A 15,782-nucleotide genomic window follows, 5' to 3' on the forward strand; every position below is an offset into this window, starting at 1 on the left:
CAGGAGCCAGGAGCTTCCTCTGGGTCTCCCACATGGGTACAGGGGCCCAAGGACTTGGGTCATCTTCTGCTGCTTTCCCAGGCCATAGCAGAGAGCTGGATCAGAAGAGGAGCAGCCGGGACTTGAACCAGCATCCATATGGGATCCGGCACTGCAGGTGGCGACTTCACCAGCTACGCCACAGTGCCGGTGCTGTTCTCACTCTCCTCTCACAACAAGAACCTTGAGGTTGGGGCAGTGACTGCCTGTCCTGGAGAACACGCCGTTAAGTGTGGATTCAGCACGCAGATCTGCACCTGCCTCAAGCCTGCGCCCTTCGCCGAGTGCTGTTTTGCCTCCTAGAACCGTGGCGTCTGGGTGTGCAGTCGCTACCCTGGGCAGCCTACACGATGGAAAGAGCAGACCCAGAACAACGCCCACAGCTCAGGAACCCATGGGAGACTGTACAGCCATCATGGAGAACAGCATCCTACAGGAGACAGAAAACGAGACAGGTAGACACTGTGGCGCAGTCGGTTAACCTGCCGGCATCCGGTGTTGGAGTGCCAGTCGAGTCCTGGCTGTGCCGATTCGGATCCAGCTCCCTGCTAACTTAGAATAGTGATCATTAGAGGCTGGAAAGGGTGGGGGTTGGGGCATACAGGGAGGTTGGATACAGGTACCAAATGATTTAGAAATTTTGCACCAGGGGCCCGCACTGTGGTGTAGTGTGTAAAGCCGCCACCTCAGTGCCTGCATCCCATCTGGGCATTGGTTGGAGTCCCAGCTGCTCCATGTCTAATCCAGCTCCCTGCTTATGGCCTGAGAAAGCAACAGAAGATGGCCCAAGTCCTTGGGCCCCTGTGCCCATGTGGGAGACCTGGAGGAAGCTCCTGGCTTTGGCCTGGCCCAGCCCCAGCCATTGCAGCCACTTGGGGAGTGAACCAGCAGATGGAAGACCTCTTTCTCTCTGTCTCTCCCTCTGTCTGTAACTCTGCCTCCCAAATAAATAAACAAAACCTTAAAAAACAAACACACACACATGGGGAAAGTGATTACCATTTCTGGGTCCTACCAGAGCCTACTCATGTAAAATCAATAGGCAAATCATGACTTCTTGCCTTCTTGGACACTGGTTCTGAAATTCAACGGGTGGAAGGAAAGGGAACGGAGCTCATTCACTACACTGGGGAGTAAGGAGTGAGGAAGCGGGCAGTGACAAGGTGGGGAAGCTGAGGGGCACCTGGGCTTTGCTTCTGGTTCAACGCAGGAAGGAAGGGAGACTCAACACTCTGTTTATGGCCGTGCACCTGCTGGCTCGCTGGGTCTGGCCTGCGACCGGGTTCAGAGGATTGAGGTCCCTTGGCTCACTTCCATTGGGACTCAAACAATGGGAGTTGAGAGGGACCCAGTGTTCTTTGAGTCAGGGCCACTGCACGGGCTGTCTGGTCCTTTTAAGTCAGCGCTGCCACTCAGGGCGAGCAGGATGGCCCAGCCTGGGAACACGGAAGAACACCCTGTGGGTTTGGCCCGTGCTGTGGCCAAGGCCAGATCTGTGGCTGCAACGTGGTAACAGGCACCTCGTGAAGATCGGTACATAACACACGGGGCTGTTTTCACTTTTGCTCCATTATTTTTTTTTCCATCAAATTAACATCAGCTGCACATCTGTAAACCCGCCAAGGTGGGCAGCTGTGTCCACCGAGGAGGGGGTGGGGCAGAGAAGACCGGAATCTCCGCTGAGGCTCAGAGGTTAACCCCAGGGGTTCAGATGGGGTTCACAGGACCCAGCGTGATCCAGACGACTTCCTCTTCCTCAGAGGTTGAAGTCCCAATTGCATCACCTGGGCCTGCCCTAGTTCCTTGAAACAGGGTTAAGAGCTGCGGACCCTTGATCTGCAGATCATACCATGGCCCCGGCACCGTCACCGCTGATAAAGTCCTGCAGAGGCGATGACTCCTCTCCTGCCCCGCTTATCTCGTGCTCCCTGCTAACCCCGGTTTACACTCTTGTGACTGTTCTCAAAAATCCACCAAGATGGAAAAAAGCAGAGTTGACTTTCACAGAAGAACCCAACTAACCTGGGCTACAAGTAGACACTCAGGAGTGCAACCGCCGGCTGCTTTGTGTGCGCGTGTGTGTGACTTTGGAGGAGTTACTGCGTCGCCCCGTGCCTCAGTTTCCCTATCTGAACAATGGAGGTGACGGCACTCACCCCACGTGGTGCTGAAAAGTCCGACCGTTGGAAGAACCTAGAACAGGATCGTGCGCTGAATACATGACCGTCATTATTGTTAAGGAAAAAGATCTTTTGTGGTCCAGGGTTGATGTACATGTCAAAGTGAAGGCTTGGAAGCCAAGCCCCCTTTCAGATACCGACGGCTCTGTGTGATGAAGGCAGTTAGTGTGGGATGGGATGGAGAGTAGGGGCAAGTAAGAACAGGAAGGCTGAAGAGGCCCAAGGAGGGAAGTCTCAAGACTGTATATCCCAGACGCAAGACGGCCCAGAGGGAGCGAAGGGCCACAGTGTGACCGCGTCCTGACCTAGGCCCTGCCCCAGAGCTCAGGGTCCAGCAGCCCAGCAGACTCAGCAACTGCTGACCGAATGGCCCGCGGCCAGCTGGCCCCGCGCCTGTGCCAGGAAGTGCGGGGGACAGCCTTGTGAGCCTCAGAAACACATGCAGTGCCAGGCCTGGGAGGAATGAAGAAAGAGGCGAGACGCGCGGAGTTCCACATAAATGCCGTGCACGTCCTCTCTCTCCTCACACATAAAGAGGGCTGAGGAAGAAGGACCAGAAACCTCATCCTAGCAAAATCCTTGGCTGGCGGATGGTTGGGCTCACAGGTCTGGAAGGATCATAAAAGCTTGGGCTTCACCCAAACCAGGGGACCCGGGTAGCAGGTGCGGGAACAGCCTGGGAAGACGGAAGTCGCAGTTGATTACACAGACTCACTATGAACCGGAGCCCCCAAACGGTGCCTTGGGTGCACCTGCTTGTGCCCATCAGGCCTGGGTCTTCCACACCGCCTCGCTCAGCTTCACTCAGTGAATTGAGGGAGAGGCACCGTCAGGACAAGCTAGACTCATCACCGCTTCTCCCACGGATAACAACTTGATGGCCAGTGTTGCCTTGAGGGGTTTCGCTTGGGGGAATTCTGGGTCCAGGGCAGAAGCTAACTACCATCTGCTTGTGACCCCCAGGCTGACTGGGGCCTGAAGGCTCCCCTAGCAATTCCCTGAACTGTACAGCATTCCCGACCAACCAGGAACCCGGACCGGAGCTGAATGTGCAACCAGACCAGATAACCACTGGGACTCCAACCAGCCCCTTATCTGTGGCTGGAGGCCAACATGCAGCTGCCCCACCCTCTGTTCCCCTTATTTCTGAGCCCCAAGTCTCCAGAGCGCCCTCGTTCCGCTGGGTGGAATTCTTGAGACTCGAGGTCTGCTACTTCCCCATCTGTCGAAAGATTAAACTTTCCCGCTCCCTTTCTCTCCAACCCTGTCCTTTGTTATCCTGATACGGCACCTGGAAAGGGACTGAGTTTTTGGGAACAACCACAGAAAAGGTTTGGGGTCCTTGGCGGGGCTGTGAGGATGAAATTTTTGTAAACAAAACCAGGAAGTTGTTTTTATTTTTCGTGTTTCTCTACCGGAGCGGAGTGAATCACAAGAAGTAAATCAATCCCACACAGCCGGGGAAGACAGGAGCTGCCAAGCGGCTGTAAAAACCCCAAAGTCAGAAGGATCCCTCCTTTCCCAGAAACCAGTTGGATCAGAACTTCAAAGATTTAGACCCGAGGTCTGGATACACGCCTTGTCAGGACTGCACCCTGCGGGCAGCCAACCAACTCAACTTCTCCAAGCCTCCTACGTATAATATGTACCGCTGTGTTCACACTCCCTTAGTGGGAATCGAGGGAGAAGGACCCGCCAGTCTCACACGGCCGTCATGAAGATCCCATAAAATTGCGTAGGCAGGAACGCCTATGAACTGCCAACTGCCAAGTCAATTTCAAGGGTGGCTCCTGGCTGCTCCACTCATTCAAACAGGAAAGCACCCAGGATGGGGGCTTCGGTTTCCTCACCCACCCTGTATGGGGCCACCGGGAAGCCACACGCTGTCAAGGCAAGGGTGGGAAGTGGGGACACACGTCCCTGTTAGGAAAGGACGTGACGCAGTGAGCACCTCCTCTCTCTCTCTCTCTCTCTCTCTCTCTCTTTCTGGCTCTGACCACTTTGCCAGCTACAATTTCCAGATGGCACAGTTATAAATGCGGCGGGCCATTGCACTTACGCTCCGTGGGAAGGAGAAATAAACACGCTGTCTCGCCAGGACATGTGGAGGGTGCGGTCTGCTGCAACCAGTGCTCAGATTCAGAACAGAAACACTGGGCAGCGAGAGACCGCCACGTCCAGTCCAAGGAGACGCGCAAGGAAGCTTCTGTCGCTCTCCCAGGCAACTGCTCTCAGCCAGGGGTTCCGTCCACTGTGCAGCAAGATTTTCTTTTGATGAGGAATCTATCGTCCTGGCTGGGTGGGGGGATGGGTGGTGGTGTCACAAAACACAGGACAGATCCTTTTAGACAATTCTTTTTGTTACAAAATGTATTTATTTTCAGCCAGATAAAACTCTCCAACTGCACATGTGGTTGCATATTATAAGGCCTGCCTCTGAGGCAGGTCCTGTTCACAAGCCCTGTTTCTAATTATTAAAGTGTATGTCAAACAAACTTCTCTGTCTCTTACAACATAACTTAAATAAACGGCTAACGTGTACGTTGTCAGTCTTGGTCACGGACAGGAGGGGCGTGCAATTCTTCACTGCTGAGTCCCGGAGCGCCGTGAATATGAACCTGATGGGACACGCCAGGGGGACCCGTGGCACAAACCCGCAGCTCACCTGCGGGTGGCGCAGGTGCGGCAGTAACCCTTCTGTGAAAAACGCGTTCCGTGTGGACAGAGAAGACAGCCGCCCTGTGCGGGGGCGTTTCACAGAAGGCAAACACCACTCAGGTACATTCACGGACCCCAGAAAGCGAGCAAGCTTCAGGAAGGCAAATCTACGGTGTACACTACCCGGGCCTGTGGCACCTGTTCCCTGGACGCTCAATAAATATCGATTCACTGAAAGCCAGGATATGAGAGTCACGTCAGGGCAGGTGCCTTGGAGCCCAAGGTCGGGCTGTGTGTAGGTTGTGACGCTTCAGAGAAAACCATTCCATCTGGAAAGCCATGCACGGCCTCAGAGAGGCCTTGGGATTCTTCACGAGCGATTCGAGGCTTCTTGCAGACGGCAGGCAGTAGGGGGTCTCGGCTTGAAGAAGAGCACAGAGTGGTCCACAGGAGTATTGATTTGTCTCTCGAAGTACAAAGCCCGCTCGGCTCAGGATTCCTGGGCGCTAGGGATCTCTGTCCTTTCGCCTCCTGTTTACATCCCAAAGCCCGAGAAAGCCACGGAACCTCCTAGGCTGAGCAGCGTCCGCCGGCTGTCGCCCAGGTCGTGGCAGCACCATGGCTCCGCCTGGCCTTGAACCGGCAGATCTCCTGAAGCCCCGCCCTTCAGAGTTCTCTGCGTGCCCCTGGGCAGTGAGGTTGCTGGTTCGGGGGGCTGAGGCTGCGGAAGCTCCCCGCGGGGTCTCCCTCCACACCTACGGCTGCAGTTCAGGAGACACGTAGGAGAAGTTTCTGAACTCATCCTGGTTAATCATCGGGAGATGCCCCTCATCGATCGGAGTTAACACTGGCTCCTCCTTTATGAAGTCAGGGTCAAAATTACTGACATCTTCTCGGGATTTCTGCGAGAAAAGGGGACAAGGGTCAGGTTGGATTCCCTGCAGGCTGGCCCGTGCTGCCCGGAACCCGGGCCCCTTCCGGCGAGCTGCCAGCCTGCGCTGCAGCTGTCCGGCAGCATTATTTACAGCTTCGATCACTGGGAGTCAACAGCGCTTTGCAGCAATCCCACTGTGCTCAGTATTATTACGGCAACCACAGTTCACTAAGCCCGTGGAAATCTTGCTGAGCAGGCCGGCCTTGCGACACTACAAGCCTAAGGAATTCATCTGGCCACGCAAACCAGCCCGGGCACTCACGCTTTCTTGTCTCCCGCCAGCAGGCCTCACCGAGCGGCACACGAGCTCATGTTTCTCACACAGGCGGAGAAGGCTCATGTGGTCCTCCTCGTTCATGCCCAGTTCCACGCAAGCAAAGAGATGCTTGGGACGCCAAGCTTAGGGGACAACCTCCTGTCATCTTAACTCAGCACGCAGAGGTGCTGAGCCCTGCTGGGCCCCTGCTGGACTGTAGAATCCACCCTCTGACCACAAGGCTTCCCTGCTCACCAATCCCAGAGGGGCTGGCACAGGTACCAATGAAGGAAATGGTTTTTTTAAAAAAATTAATTAGAGAGTAGAGAGAGCATCAGAGAGGTAGAAAGAGCTCCTGTCCTCTGGTTCACTCCCCAAATGTCTGTAAGAGCTGGGCGGGGCCAAGGTCAAAACCTGTGGACAGGAACTCAAGGCAGGTGTCCCTTGTGGGTGGCAGGGATCCAGCTGCTGCGGCTGTTACTGCTGCCTCCCTGGGTCTGCATCAGCAGGAAGCTGGACTTGGGAGTGGAGCCAGGAACTGAACCCACTCTGATACGGGATATGAGCATTTTAAGAGCTATGCCAAATACCCACTGGTGTTTAAAGCCTAGGGGGCTGTTACAAATTAAGCCCACTCTTTGTAAAAGCTGTGTATTTTGGGGCCAGTGCTGTGGTGTAGTGGGTAAAAGCCATGGCTTGCAGCAGCACCGGCATTCCATATGGGTGCTGGTTCGAGTCCTGGCTGCTCCTCTTCCAATCCAGCTCTCTGCTATGGCCTGGGAAAGCAGTGGAAGATGGCCCAAGTCCTTGGGCCACTGCACCTGCGTGGGAGACCCGGAGGAAGCTTCTGGCTCCTGGCTTTGGACCAACTCAGTTCTGGCTAGTGCGGTCATTTGGGGGGTAAACCATCGGATGGAAGATCTCTCTCTCTCTAGCTCTACCTCTCTCTGTAACTGTCTTTCAAGGAGCCAGGCTCAGAGAAGTGAGTGGCCTCTCACGCTCTCTCTATTTTCTTGGGAGCTGAGAGAAGCACAGAGGCACACAGAGTGAAGAATGACTTTTGAATTGGACAGAAGCTTCCAGGGAGATCTGGAAGGTTTCCATCCTTTTAGATCCTAGGAGATCTTCATTCCATTAAGGGAGGAAGGAGCCAGGGCAGCGGGGAGGTGAAACCTTGTGAGACTTGACCCAGGCACACAGAGATGGTGCCTGGGGGGGGAGGACCAGCCCCACCCCTACCCCCACCCCCACCCCCACCTCCAGGAGAGGCTCCCCTGCATCAGCCTGAACTTCTGGTCCACCCGACGGATTGGAGTGGACTCTGGACGGCAGGGCCTGGCGCACTTACAATTCTGGGTCTGAAGGGGGGCTCGAGCTGGCGGTGGTTTAGCTGGGCCCAGTCGATTTCCTTAAAGAAAGGATGTCTCAGGATGGCACGCTCACCTCCCTGCGTCGGGCTGCCCAAGCGCAAGGTGGGGTTCTTGGTCATGAACTGAGGGAGAGAGAGGGGGAGAGAGTCGGTCACTCATTCGTCCACCACGGGGCTGTCCCGAGACGGCAGGCAGGCAAGCAGCGGCCCTGGCACCCGGGCTTGTGGGGAGCTTGCTGGCTGTTCCTGCTCCGCGAGCTGGATTTTCCGTCGCGGGCAGCCCAGCCGGCGTGAATCACACCTCACAGGCGCAGCTGCTGACGTGGCGTCACAGCCTTGCCCACTTCCACGGCAGGCACGGCCACGGCCGAAGCTGAAGGGGCCACTTTTCTCCTCTGTAAACACCGCGTGTTTTTCTTTCCTGTTTCGGGAAAAGCAGCCCTTTATGACAGAGTGCACCTTTCTCCTCCACGGCGGCGGCGGACAGCAGGCATCTTGTGAACGGGCTACGCTGGGGAACAGCTGTGCCATTTTTCAAAGAGACCTGACCAGCTGGCCCGGATTCCCGCTTCTCTGTTGAGACCAGACTCTGTCTACTTTTTTTTTTTTTTCTGGTCTTGTCAGAGAGCGGGAAAAGAGAGTCATTATTTCTTTAGACCTGTGTGAAGCAGCAGCAGCAAGGGTAAAGACTTCAGGGTTCTGTGTTCTGCGACTTTTCTTTCTGCAGCAAAATATTCATCCTACAGGCAAAGGTCTATCTCAAGATGCCCTCTTCCTCATTCAAAAATCATCCATCCATTCATGCATTCATTTGAGAGGCGGAGAGAGACAGAAAGCAAGATACACAGAGCTCTCCCATCTGTGGGTTTGCTTCCTAAACACGAACCATGGCTGGGACTGGGCCAGGCTGAAGCTGGGAGCCAGGAACTCGATCCTGGTCTCCCACGTGGGTGGCAGAGACCTGGTCACTTGAGCCACCCCCTACTGCCTACCAGGGTGCCCATTAGCAGGGAGCTGGAATTGGGAGTGGATCTGGGACTCTAACCCAGGGATTCTGATTTGGGATGTGGCATTTAACTGCTGTGCCAAACACTCACCTCTCCCTGTCCCCCCTCCCTTTGCCCCCTCCCTTTGTTTATGCTTCATTTTTTGTTGTTTAAAGATTTGAGGGGCCAGCACTGTGGCGTAGCAGGTAAAGCCGCTGCCTGCAGTGCCAGCATCCCATATGGGCGCCAGTTTGAGTCCCGACTGCTCCACTTCCAATCCTGTTCTCTGCTGTGGCCTGGGAAAGCAGTGGAAGATGGCCTAAGTCCCTGGGTCCCTGCACCTGCATGGGAGACCTAGAAGAAACTCTTGGCTCCTGGCTTTGGATCAGCACAGCTCCAGCTGTTGCAGCCAACTGGGGAGTGAACCAGTGGATAGAAGACCTCTCTCTCTCTCTCTCTCTCTGCCTTTCCTTCTCTCTGTGTGTAACTCTTTCAAATAAATAAATAAATCTTTAAAACAAGACAAACAAAAAAGATTTATTTGAAAGGCAGACTTATGGGGTGGGCAGAGAGGAGGGAGAGGGAGTGGAAGGAGGAGGGGAAGAGGAAGAGGGAGAAGGGGGGGGAGGGAGAGAGAGAGAATCTTCCTTCTGCTGGTTCTTTTACTCCTCCAATGGCAGCAATAGCTGGGGCTGGGCTGATCTGAAACCAGGAGCCAGGAGTGTCTTCTGGGTCTCCCAAGTGGACAGGGGCCCAAGGACTTGGGCCATCCTCTGCTGCTTTCCCAGGCGCTTTAGCAGGGAGCTGGATTGGAAGCAGAGCAGCCAGGACCGACATGGGATGCGGGTGTGGCAGGTGGTGGCTTAACCAGCTGCGCCAAAACGCGGGCCCTTCCCCCATTTTGAAATAGGTTCAGTGACTAAGAGTTTGTTTTTGCATAGACCGAAAAGTACAAGAAGCATTGCCACACACTTGAGCAATGTGTGAATATAAACCTCTGTATTTATATCGATTGGGAAACTTCCTCAGTGCTGAGCTCCTAATGAGATGTTCGGGGCTAAATCTGCTTTTACAAAATGCCCACATGTTTTGAGCACATCCTGACCAAGGACAAGGATGCAACACAAAACTTCTCATGGTCAGAATGTGGTTCTCTAGGTCAAAAACACACAGGCGAGTTGCAGGCCCATCTCAACAGAAAATTGTCAGGATAAAAAGTTTTATTTCTGGAGCTGGCGCTGTGGTGTAGCAGGTAAAGCCACAGCCTGCAGCGCCGACATCCCATGTGGGTGCCGGTTTGAGTCCTAGCTGCTCCGCTCCACTTCCAGTCCAGCTCTCTGCTATGGCCTGGGAAAGCAGTAGAAGATGGCCCAAGTCTTTGGGCCCCTGCACCCGCGTGGGAGACCGGGATGAAGTTCCTGGCTCCTGGCTTTGGATCGGCACAGCTCCGGCTGTTGCAGCCAATCAGGGAGTGAACCAGCGGATGGAAGACCACTCTCTCTCTCTCTGTCTCTCTTTGTAACTCTTTCAAATAAATAATAAATACATCTTTAAAAAAAGCTTCGTTCCTCTTTTTATTGAAATAAGTTATCTTCAAGCAGATGTAGGAGAACTTATGATGGCCCCCACGCATGTCTCTCCAGGTTTGATTTATGAATGACACAAAAGCAATCCAGTGTTTACAGAAGCGGCTTCGAAGCAGAATTTCCGGAGTTGATAAAAAGCAAACCTTGTGGATGGCGCAGCCAAGCAAAGGTGGCCACCCCCACCGTGCCAGGTGGCCCAAGCTAAAGCCTCCGGTGTTGATCGCAAGGAGAAGGACAATGGGGAGGGAGGGGCTGCAGAGGTTTCTCAGCGATCTGACAGGATCCGCCTTGCACACACTCCCCAACTTCAAAGGGCAGCTAATAAAAAACAAGGAGACTGACAGCTTGGGCTTCACGGCTTCTCCTCTCTCCCAGCGCGAATACATCAATGGCCACAGGTGTGCTGCAGTGGAGCTGAGGCCCAACAGTAACACAGCCTTCAGAGCACACAGGTGCAGGCCCAGCATGGCGCTCCCAGTGGGCAACAGGGGTTTAGAAAATGCATCTGTCTGTGAGAAGCAAGCATCATGCCTTGCGGTGAAGACACTGGCTGGGACAGCCAGAGCCCACGTCATAGTACCTAGCTCCTAACTCCAGCTTCTGGCTATCGCACACTCTGGGAGGCAGCAATGATAGTGCAAATAACTGGGTTCCTGCCACCTGAAAGGAAGACCTGGATGGAGTTCCTGGCTCCCAGAGCTTCAGCCCCACCCAGGCTGTCTCGCTGGCATTTGGGATGAGAGTTCTCTGCTTCTTTGTCTCTCCAAAGACATACCTTTAAAAACACGTTTGTGGGGGCAGGCGGTTAAGCCACTGCCTGCAACACCAGCATCCCATCTGGCTGCCAGTTCGAGTCCTGGCTGCTCCACTTCCAATTCTGCTCCCTGCTAATGCACCTGGGAAGGCAGCAGAGGCTGGCCTAAGCTTGGGCCCCTCCCACCCATGTGGGAGACCCAAAGAGAGTCCCTGGCTCTCGGCTTCAGCCTGGCTCAGCCCTGACCATTGCTGCCATTTGCAGAGTGAATCAGCAGATGGAAGATCTCTTTCTTTGTGTCACTCTGTCCTTCAGTGACATCTTTCTATCTGTCACTACACACACACACACACACACATGCATGCGCGTGCACACACACACACATACATATAACATGTTGTGGAAAACTGGAATTACAAGGCTCATTTTGGTGCAAAATATTTTGAAATTTACACAATTTTTCCATAAAATGCATTTTCCATGAACTTTGTGAAGACCCCATTATCATCCTAGTAACTCAGCTCTGTAAGAACCAGGAGTTCCTACTGCGTGGGCTCCCTCCCTGGCTAAACTTGTGTGACTTAAGAAAAAACAGGGAGACGTCCCTGTGAAAAGAAGAGAGTGGATTCTCTCCTTGGGAAAGGCGGTGGTCACAGCGCCGAAGGCAGAGCGCGTGCTGCCCTAAGAGCTAATCAACAGCAACAGCAACAACCACGATGTTGCAAAAACCTCCAGAGACGAGGGTGGCAGAGCAGACCCAGAGGGCTTGTGGGAAATCTCCAGGCCGGCCAGTGATGAGCGAAGAGGATGCTTGTGGATGTGTGGGCACCACTTGTTCTCCTGGGCAGCAGGAACAGCGCAGGACTCTGTCCGAGACACCTGTCCGTTCTGCCCTGGCCCTGGCATGGAACCCAAGCTTCCATGGAGCGCCGTGGAAAAGGCACTGCTTGAGGATGGCCAGACCAAACCCTAGCCATTGCTCCTCTAAAAACCGCATCCCTGGCATGGAGCACAGGCAATCCTGCCCTTTCACTAGTTCGATATCTCCTCTTGGGGGTTCTGACAAGGCCTTGGGGATAGATAGTCCTAACTCTCAGAAACATTGACATTGTTGGGGGGGGCAGCGTGACAGCAGGTGCTTGGAGGGCAGGCAAGGCTGTTGAGAGAGAATACAGAGATGAGGTCAGCCCCAAGCCTCAGATACGTTTTATTTGTTCCTAAAATGTGTTTTGGAAATAATTTTAGTCCCTTCTGGAGCATTTCAATCCTAGGAAATGTCACAGCACACAACAGTCAGGTTTCCCAGCTTCTCTTGGAAACTGGAACATTCTGGAACGCTGGGCCTGCACTCCTTCAAGGCGCTGGGCAGTGGCTGCCTCCTCAGAGAGGTGCAGGATACCCGCTGGGCCCCTGTCCTCCCACTCGCACGGCCTCAGCTGGCTGCCCTCACCCAAGTCTCTCCCAGCTTCTCCTACCCCTGGTACCGACAGCCAGGAGCCAGGCTGCATGCAGGAGCCAGGGAGGCTGAACACGGTGACACGGACACCAGGACAGGAGCAAGTCCCACGAGGAGGAGGGGCAATGAGGGTGCTCACAGTGTGGAAGGTCTGGGGGGCTTGCCGCCCCCCCCCTATGAACACCCCTCTCCAAATCTGCAGTGATGGAGCGCTTAGAGTCAGCTCCAGGTCTGAAGTCTGCCATGCTCCACCCTGGAGCAGGCAGGTGCAGAGCTGGAGACATGGGACCCCCCGAGTGTCCGGTCCCTGCTGTTGGGACTGGTGCTGGCCTAACCCCTTTGCAGGAAAAATGTCCTCTCTCTGCTGATGTCCCTAAGGGAACCCAAAAGTCAGAGCAGCTCACAACGCTGTCGAGAGCGCGATCCCTCTGCTGTAGGCCTAAGGCCCTACTTCAGACTTAGCTCACCTCAGCTGACCCTCTCCCAGCCCAAGGGCCACGCGGCAAAGCCAGCCAGAAAGGAAAACAGCGTGAGTGCACGGAAGACTCTGGGCACATTTGCTAAAGGAAGCAGGAGGTTTTCCAGGGCCAATAAAAGTGCCTTACAAGCTGCAGGGAGAGTAAGTGAGGGCCCAGGGTGGAAAATCTGACTCCACCTGGAATGTATGTCTCACGCTGGAGAGCGGGCCAAGGCCAAGGGGCGGGGGGGGGGGCAGTCCCCGGCGGCCCCTGCCCTCTGGGGTCCTCATCAGAGGCTACTCCGGGAATCAGAGGACACCTGGCCCTGTGCTCGGGCCACCGAACAGCTCCGTGCAGCCCAGAGGTGTGCCCACCGCCCTGCCCCCTTCCGAGGCGCCGCTAAAGGGAAACGCTTGGGGCAAGGCCAGGTTCCTGGCAGCCTGCCTGCAAACCAGGCGAGGGTCTTGGGGGGCGGGGCGGGGCTTCAAACCCTTTGTTGATGGCAAAATGGGATGAAGAGGCAAGTTTGTTGCAGTACGAAACAACTCAGAAATCCATGCCGAGTTTTCTCACACTACTCATCTTCTGTCAACTTTTTGAAGACCGCTCCTGTGCGTGGATTTCAAAAACTTGTGCCCCACAATAAACTTATCATTTAATTCCATTTTCTATGAACTTTTTGAAGCCCCCTCGCATACAGGGTCTAAGATCGCCTCTGATATCAAGGGCCCGGAGTTTAACTGATCAGAGTGTTACAGTTCTTTTTTTTTTTTTTTTTTTTTTTGACAGGCAGAGTGGACAGTGAGAGAGAGACACAGAGAGAAAGGTCTTCCTTTGCCGTTGGTTCACCCTCCAATGGTGATCCGATGGCAGGAGCCAGGTACTTATCCTGGTCTCCCATGGGGTGCAGGGCCCAAGCACTTGGGCCATCCTCCATTGCACTCCCTGGCCACAGCAGAGAGCTGGCCTGGAAGAGGGGCAACCGGGATAGAATCTGGAGCCCCGACCGGGACTAGAACCCGGGGTGCCGGCGCTGCAAGGCGGAGGATTAGCCTATTGAGCCGCGGCGCTGGCCAAGAGTGCTACAGTTCTACTACCTGTGTTTGCTTACCAATTCCGGCGTGGAGGAGCTGTGTGACCTTGGACAACTATACTAACTTCTCTGGGCCTCAGATTCCTCATTTATAATATGGAGATTTTCCTGTTCTTTATAGAGTTAGGATGAGTAATTGCCATCAACACGGCAAAGTGCTTGGAAAAAGGAAGCCCTCCAGAAATAGCGATATTCCTGAGTGCCTTGTCAAACCATCTGGAAGTCCACCCTGCTCTACCCAAAGGCAGAGGCATGGGTTGGAGGCCTCTGGGAGGCTAAACTCTGAGGTCAGCCCTGACCCCGAGGCCTGACTGGTCTCCCAGTCATTCCTCTGTGCAGCCAGGAGAGGCAGAATAAGGTTGGTCTCTGTGTTCACAGTCCCAGGTTCCAATGGTGACATGGCCGCAAGGGTCCTTGGAAAACCGCAGATCTTCTCTAAGGGTCTTAAGACAGTAGCACAAACAATGCTGAGGCTTTCACGTGCAGTTGTATCTGTGTGAAAACAGAAGGGGGATACTGCGTGCAGAAAGGGGGGTGCGATCCAGCGACTTGCAGTTGTCACGGGTTCTGGATGACAGAGTTTAAGTCGATCCTGTGTAAGTCTTGAGACAACAGGACTTTGAAACTCATCAAAATGTAAGTGATCGCTGACATATCTTTTCCTTTCCCAAAATCTGATTTCGTAGAAAGAGAACTATCTGTATAGACAGAGCAATGAGACATTTAATAAGATTTTCTTCCGGGAGCCAGAGAACAGTGCATTTCCTTCCTAATAGCTGGCTTTCGCTGTTGGGCAAAGAAAATGACCTTGCCCTTTCATTCAATTCAGACATTAAACAAAGGACAGAGCTGGCAGTGGCGAGCCAGGAGGGGAGGAAACCAGGCCACGGGACATTCCTGATTCCATCAATATTCCAGGGAGAGCTGCTGAATGGCAAGAAGGCATTTACGGCTCTCAGCAGAGTCCTGGGGAAGGCAGAGTAGAGAAAGGGCACAGGGCACAGAACAGAGCGTGGCTCACGGCCGGGATAGCCAACCCCACCACCAGAGCACAGCCTGGCTGCCCCTGGGGGCTGACCAAGTGCCTGCCCGGGAGCGAGCTGCAGGCACGTGCGTGTCTTTTGCTCCTGGTGTAGGGAGAGTCTGACCCGGTTAGGAAGCCCATCGCCGGCCCCTCTTGTCTCACACCCCTTCGGGCTGGCTGCAGGACAGGGCTGGGCATGTGAGGGAGGCATGGGGCAGCCTGGGTCGGGAAGAGTCAGCAGGGCTTTGAGCTGGCACTGCTGAGTCACTTTTCCAGAAGAAAAGCCAGAGCCACACAACCTCGCTTGAGCTGTGGCCGAAGACAATCTGCTGGGGGGGTGGGGGTGCGGAAGGGGCTTGGCAGGGCGGAAAGGGGGCAGCTTGGCGGAGATGAGCCGAATGAATCCTCCCAAGCACAGCTCCGAGACAGAGCGAGGCTGCTCTGCAACACGGGAAGCACCAAAGATGGGGAGTTGCTCTAACCTGCTCAGATTCCACCGGGACGGAATTTGCCAGGCTGGGCAGGACTGGGGAATCCGCATACTCTCCACAAAGAGGCCACCCTGCGGGGTGTCACTCAGCACTGGATTGGAAAAGGCAGCTGCAGGGGAGGGGTGAGGGTGGAGGAAACAATGAAACCATTTTCGGGGAAGTTATAGCTTAGTAAGCCCCGGCCATTAGTGCACTTGGAGGGTACCTCAGAAAGTGCATGCACACGGACTGAAAACATTTATCTCGGTGCAAACCCATGCACACAAGGCGTCTCCCAGAAATGAAGGAAAAACGTGTCCAGCTAGGATGCCTGCATCCCATTTCGAAGCTCCTATTCCTGACCCCTAGCTCCAGACTCCAGTCTCCTGCCAGTGCAGACTGGGAGGTAGCAGCGATGGCTCAAGTGACTGTGTGTGTCCCTGCCACCCACACGGGAGACGGGAGACGTGGATTGAATTCAAGGCTCCTAGCTTGGGCCCTGGCCCAGCCAGGGCTGTT

The 15,782-nt window shown here is 54.6% G+C and overlaps 1 protein-coding gene across 1 annotated transcript in view; it reads right to left on the reverse strand.

Moving 5' to 3' along the window:
• Positions 1–4,574: 4,574 nt before the first annotated feature.
• Positions 4,575–15,782, reverse strand: part of PRKCH (protein kinase C eta) — a 272,113-nt gene continuing 260,905 nt past the window's right edge. The window contains exons 13-14 of the mRNA XM_051826092.2: positions 7,416–7,559; positions 4,575–5,779 (exon numbers count right to left, since the gene is read on the reverse strand). Coding sequence (XP_051682052.1) covers positions 5,633–5,779; positions 7,416–7,559 — 291 coding nt within the window. The 3' untranslated portion in view covers positions 4,575–5,632. The remainder of the gene's footprint in view (positions 5,780–7,415; positions 7,560–15,782) is intronic.

The sequence above is a fragment of the Oryctolagus cuniculus genome, chromosome 20 (genome assembly GCF_964237555.1).
Source record: "Oryctolagus cuniculus chromosome 20, mOryCun1.1, whole genome shotgun sequence".
Classification (NCBI taxonomy): Eukaryota; Metazoa; Chordata; class Mammalia; order Lagomorpha; family Leporidae; genus Oryctolagus; species Oryctolagus cuniculus.